The 4,908-nt window shown below is 34.8% G+C and overlaps 1 protein-coding gene across 1 annotated transcript; it reads right to left on the bottom strand.

The window, feature by feature from the left end:
- Positions 1 to 385: 385 nt before the first annotated feature.
- On the bottom strand, positions 386 to 3,518 carry LOC130806581 (scarecrow-like protein 21). The gene is made up of 2 exons (XM_057671715.1): positions 3,336 to 3,518; positions 386 to 2,421 (listed from the first exon to the last, which is right to left on the bottom strand). The coding sequence occupies exon 2, from the start codon at positions 2,198 to 2,200 to the stop codon at positions 605 to 607; it is 1,596 nt and encodes a 531-aa protein (XP_057527698.1). The 5' UTR covers positions 2,201 to 2,421; positions 3,336 to 3,518; the 3' UTR covers positions 386 to 604.
- Between the last annotated feature and the right edge of the window lie 1,390 nt (positions 3,519 to 4,908).

Here is a 4,908-nt window from a genome sequence, read left to right as displayed (position 1 = left end):
CGGTGATAATGAAAATGAAAACTAGTGTACTTTTAATTGAAAAATCTTTTGCTAGTTTAATGGTTATATTCGTCCAACTTCAATCATCGTATTTTCTTCAATTGTCTCATTTTCTTTATAAGTTTCTTTTCAAAGCATTACCATTGAAACAGATGGTAATATGGTATTAGGTGGTAATGCAAATTTGTAAATAAAAAAAATATTTTTGTGATCAAAGTTTTATGACCATGGAAATTAAATGGAACTTGTGATGAAATTTTACACTATAAAACATTCCCATTACCACTGTTTAGTAGTGTAATTCAATCTAAAATCCTTGTAGTTACATTTCGGTTTGATTGATTCTATTTTTCTAATTATCATCTACTGAACTGGGCATATACCCTTAAGACAACGGAACAAGCTTACTTTGTCTTGCAGCTTTTTTCATTCAAGCAAAATAACTGACGGGAAATCACTTCCCCAAAACAAAAGGAAAGGGAGGCTCAAACTTAGCTGATGTTGCTACTTCAACAATCAGCCAAAAACTAATTACGGAAACGGAAAGAGTAAACGTTACAACTTCATGGCTCAGCTTCTGACATTTTATAACATCAGCAGGCAACTAACTACATTGCCACGCACAAGAAGCTACCAAATCTCTATTCATCCATCCAAGATAAAGTGCCCCATCCCTCTCTTCTAACCTATAACTATTGCAGTAGTTTTGTAGCAATGTTTTTATTGTGCTATTTACTAAAACGCTTAATGGGTACGGTTTAAAACCCGCCATTGTAAACCGTGATCTCCACTTCCCGAGTAGTTCATGGCGTTCTACCCGCTCAGCTCCCTCGCAAGCTACCAAGTTAACTACATCTCTTGCTAAACAGTGTTGCTCGACATTGATACGATACTTATGAACTCGAGGTAGAGTTACATCCATCGACTCAAACATTGCCATGTAATAATCCATTGTCTCGAGAAAACGAGGCAAGAAAGAAGCTGTGTTTGTGTTGCACTCTTGCTCAACTAGTGTAACCACTTTCGGGTTCAACCCCCTCACCAGCCTAAGTAATCGATCCCTGTGATTCTCTGTGCTCACACTTTCATCTGGCATATGATGAAGCATAAAAGCGAAATTCACCGCCAAGGCCTCTCCACGACGAACTCCTAGATCTTTCAACTGAACCCGACAGCCTGAGATATCAACTGCATGGAACTCGAAAGGAACCTTGAATGCCTGAGCTAATCTTGAAAGTCTCTGGCCCACGATATTCAGCCCACCCCCACGAGCATATGCTGAATAGGAGTCGTCTATCCCAGTTATCCGGATATGGGGGGCTCCCCCAGGCCGTGATGCAAACGCCTGTAAAAGGGTCACCCATTGGCTCCCTTGCCCGATTTGGAAGTCAATGATATGGACCCGTCTTTCATCCTTCATTGCTTCAGCAATGGCGCCGTTTGCAGACATGTAGCCAAACTTAATGTATGGACAAACTTCAAAAAGTATATGCATATAAGATAAAAGATCAGCACTTGCTGGCTCTTTGCTCTTTAATGCTTTGTAAATCGAACTACCTGAGGAGGCCTGTTTTGCCACAAGCCCTTCGAGCATGTACGCACCCAATCGTTGAATTGGCTCACCGGAGACTGACACCATCTGTCTCAGCTCATCCATCAACCATTGTGCCACCAACTGATCGTTCTCAACAACAGCGCGTGCACAGGCCACAAGAACCTGTTTCACGTCCTTGCGAGCGATCATTTCAATCACTTTACCCCAGCTGTCCATCTCCAGAGGAGTTACAAGAGACCCACTCTCAATCATGTTGCAATAACCATCTATTATATCAGAATCAGGTCCCAGCATGACACTTTCCAACTCTCTCAACTTGCACCTCAAGTCACCCATATCTTCTGTAACACACGAGTTGCTCACAGGCGAGTTATTCGCATTGTCGGGATATGAACTTGAATCAAGTAGTGATCCCGGGCTTTCACTGGAAGCAAAGCTAAGAGTTGAAGTGGAGCTATGCATCAGATAACTTCCGATCCCAGACGAGGATTCCAGTGTGCTGTACTGTCCTGGGGAAACTTTAGAGGTTCCATAACTTCCATTACTAAGGTTGGAATAACAGAGTTGAGGATTTAAGGGTTGACACTGAGGCATGAAATATGCATCAATTTCTCTCTTAGCCTGATAATACAAACTGTTCGACATCGATGAGCTTAATGAGGGTTATCAAACACAATCGTCCTTCAGGTAATTAACCAAAATCCACCCAAACAAGAGTAATCTCAGAAGCTCAATGACTCCCTCTGCTGCATGTCAACAGGAAGATCCACAACTAATGCTCACAATTGCAGACAGATTTTCAACCAAACAGAAACAGATTAAAGTCGGCATTGTATCTTATCAGCTACACAGGCTATGGAGCAATGCTGAAAGAAGAACAGTAACCCACAAAAGTAAGAAATAGCGAATTTAGAGGGAATAATCACTAATCAGTATCTGGAACAAGAACAAGGGGCACAAAATTTGACTCCATTAATATATTCTGTTTGTCTAAAGGCAGAATTCAATCCAGGACAAAGAGGAATATGATTCCATAGTGTGTAATTTCTTAGAATAAGCATACCAATATTGGATTGATACAGGTTAAGGGGGGATAAAAACAGTAACTTGCAAGTAAATTCTGTCTAGAAGATGCACTCATACAAGGAAGACTGGAAAGCAAAGCATCAAACAGTAATAAATAAGAAAAAGTCATGCTACCAGAGTCTTGATAAAAATTCTATACTACCCTGTCAAATTTGACTTAATTATCATCTGTGTTTGTCTATTCTTGTATTTGTATTGAAGTCAAGTTGATACCTTTAATCAGTTTTAGACTATAGACCTACTATTATAAGCCTGATTTTGACTCCTCAACAAAATTCCTTAAAGAAACCAGAAAAAACTCCCTAATAAAATCAATGACAATAGAAATATAAATAATAAATAAGAACAAGAAGAAAGGTTAGTCCATTCTTAACAATTTTTTTTTTGTTTGTTTTTCCCCAAAAGGGGTTGTGGGAATCAATCAATTAAATAAGTAAAACATTTATCCATTCCTTAAAAAGTGAAAAATTCATTAATGGAAGGTATCATAAATCAAATAAACATGTTCACTTCATTTTCACTATCTCTAGGCAATTTGGATAATCAACACTAACAACAAAAAATTTCAAGATCTAACACTAACCCATCATTAAACAAGATAAGAATGAACAGTGAAAATGAAACACATAGCTCAAACTTCAAGAAAGTGCAACAAAAAAATCAGTAAGAATAAGAAAGTTATGAAAGGACACACCTGATATGGAGGAAAATAAGATAATGAACTTCAATTTAATGGTACACTTTGATATTGCAAGGCATACCTTACTTAATTGAGAGGAGGAAATAGGAATCAAGTAGTCTGAGAGAGAATGAAATAGAGAAAGAGAGAGAGAGTAGTAGATGAAAGGGGTGAGGGACAGCAATTGCAGAGTGCTATGAGTAAGATTAGCACCTGTGGATTATAATATTGGCCTACAAACCAAAAAGCCCTCACTTTGCCACATATCTACTCAAATGCCACTCATTGCCTTTGGCTTTTACCCACTGGCCACTAGTCTTTAGATCTGTCAAAACGATCCATCGATTGGATTTTAGGTTGAGTTATTTTTTGTTTGGTTGTTTTCAAGTTAAATTAATGTAAAAATACATAATTTTTTTAATTTATTTACAATGTTTGCTTTTTTATGCAGTTCAATGTATTAATTTAATTTTTAATATCTTTAATTATGTATAATAAAAAATTATAAAAATATGAAATTAGTAATCTTTACAATGAGACGAATCGAATAAGATCTCATTTGACTAATCACAAATTAAGAGTGATGAATGAATAATGTCATTTTACTAATGTTGCAACTAATTTAGAACGGAAGGAGGTATAATGCTTCGTTTTTTTAGTATAAAAATATATAAACATATGATATTAAAAAATAAAGTCAAAGATACTTCCTCCATCCTATTATACTTGCTACATTTCACTTTATTACGCAATGCAATGCGTTATTCTAATAATTTATATTTTGAGTTATGCATAATTAAAAATCTTAAAAATTCAATATAGTAAAAATACGTAATTAGACGATTCAAACAAGATCTCATTTGACTATCTTTTTTACATATTAACCACAATACATGAAATAAGTTGAATAATGAATGTACCTTAAATATTTGTAAAGCAACTATTTCAAAAAGGAGGAAGTATTATGTTGTAAGAACTTTTAATTTGACAGTTATATATATAAAATTAACTTTAGCAAAATCTCTTTAGTTATGACACTTGAAATTTTTCAAGCTTTTTAGTATAATATATATGATATGATGTCAACAATATATTATGCAGTATATTATATTCTTTAATATACTCAATTTGAATATAAATAAATCTTATTTAAAAATACTTTAGTGGTAGAAATATTGATCAAGATCAAATGTTATGTCATTTTTCTTGAGTCAATAAATAAGTTTTACTCCCTCCTATTCAGCTGAACTGTCCCATTTGACTTTTCACACTTGCCGAGGCAACATTTTAACTCTTAATATCTCAAATTATGCTTAATTAAAAATTATAAAAAGTTGATATTAATAATCCTTGTATTGAGACGAATCAAACAAGATCCCATATGACTATGTTTTAACTTATAGATTAAGAGTAAAATACAAATTAAGAGTGATAAGTGAATAGTGCCAAAAAAAAATGGGACAATTCAGCTGAATAGGAGGTAGTATTTAGTAAAATCACTTTAGTTGTGACACTTGAAAATTTCCAAACTTTTTAGTATATACAATATAATTGTTTTTTTTTTGTTTTAGTCGATTTTAGGTTTTGA

The sequence above is a fragment of the Amaranthus tricolor genome, chromosome 2, assembly GCF_026212465.1.
Source record: "Amaranthus tricolor cultivar Red isolate AtriRed21 chromosome 2, ASM2621246v1, whole genome shotgun sequence".
NCBI classification, from domain to species: domain Eukaryota; kingdom Viridiplantae; phylum Streptophyta; class Magnoliopsida; order Caryophyllales; family Amaranthaceae; genus Amaranthus; species Amaranthus tricolor.
Note: the sequence above shows the minus strand (reverse complement) of the source record. Positions and strands in the feature narration are given on the sequence as shown.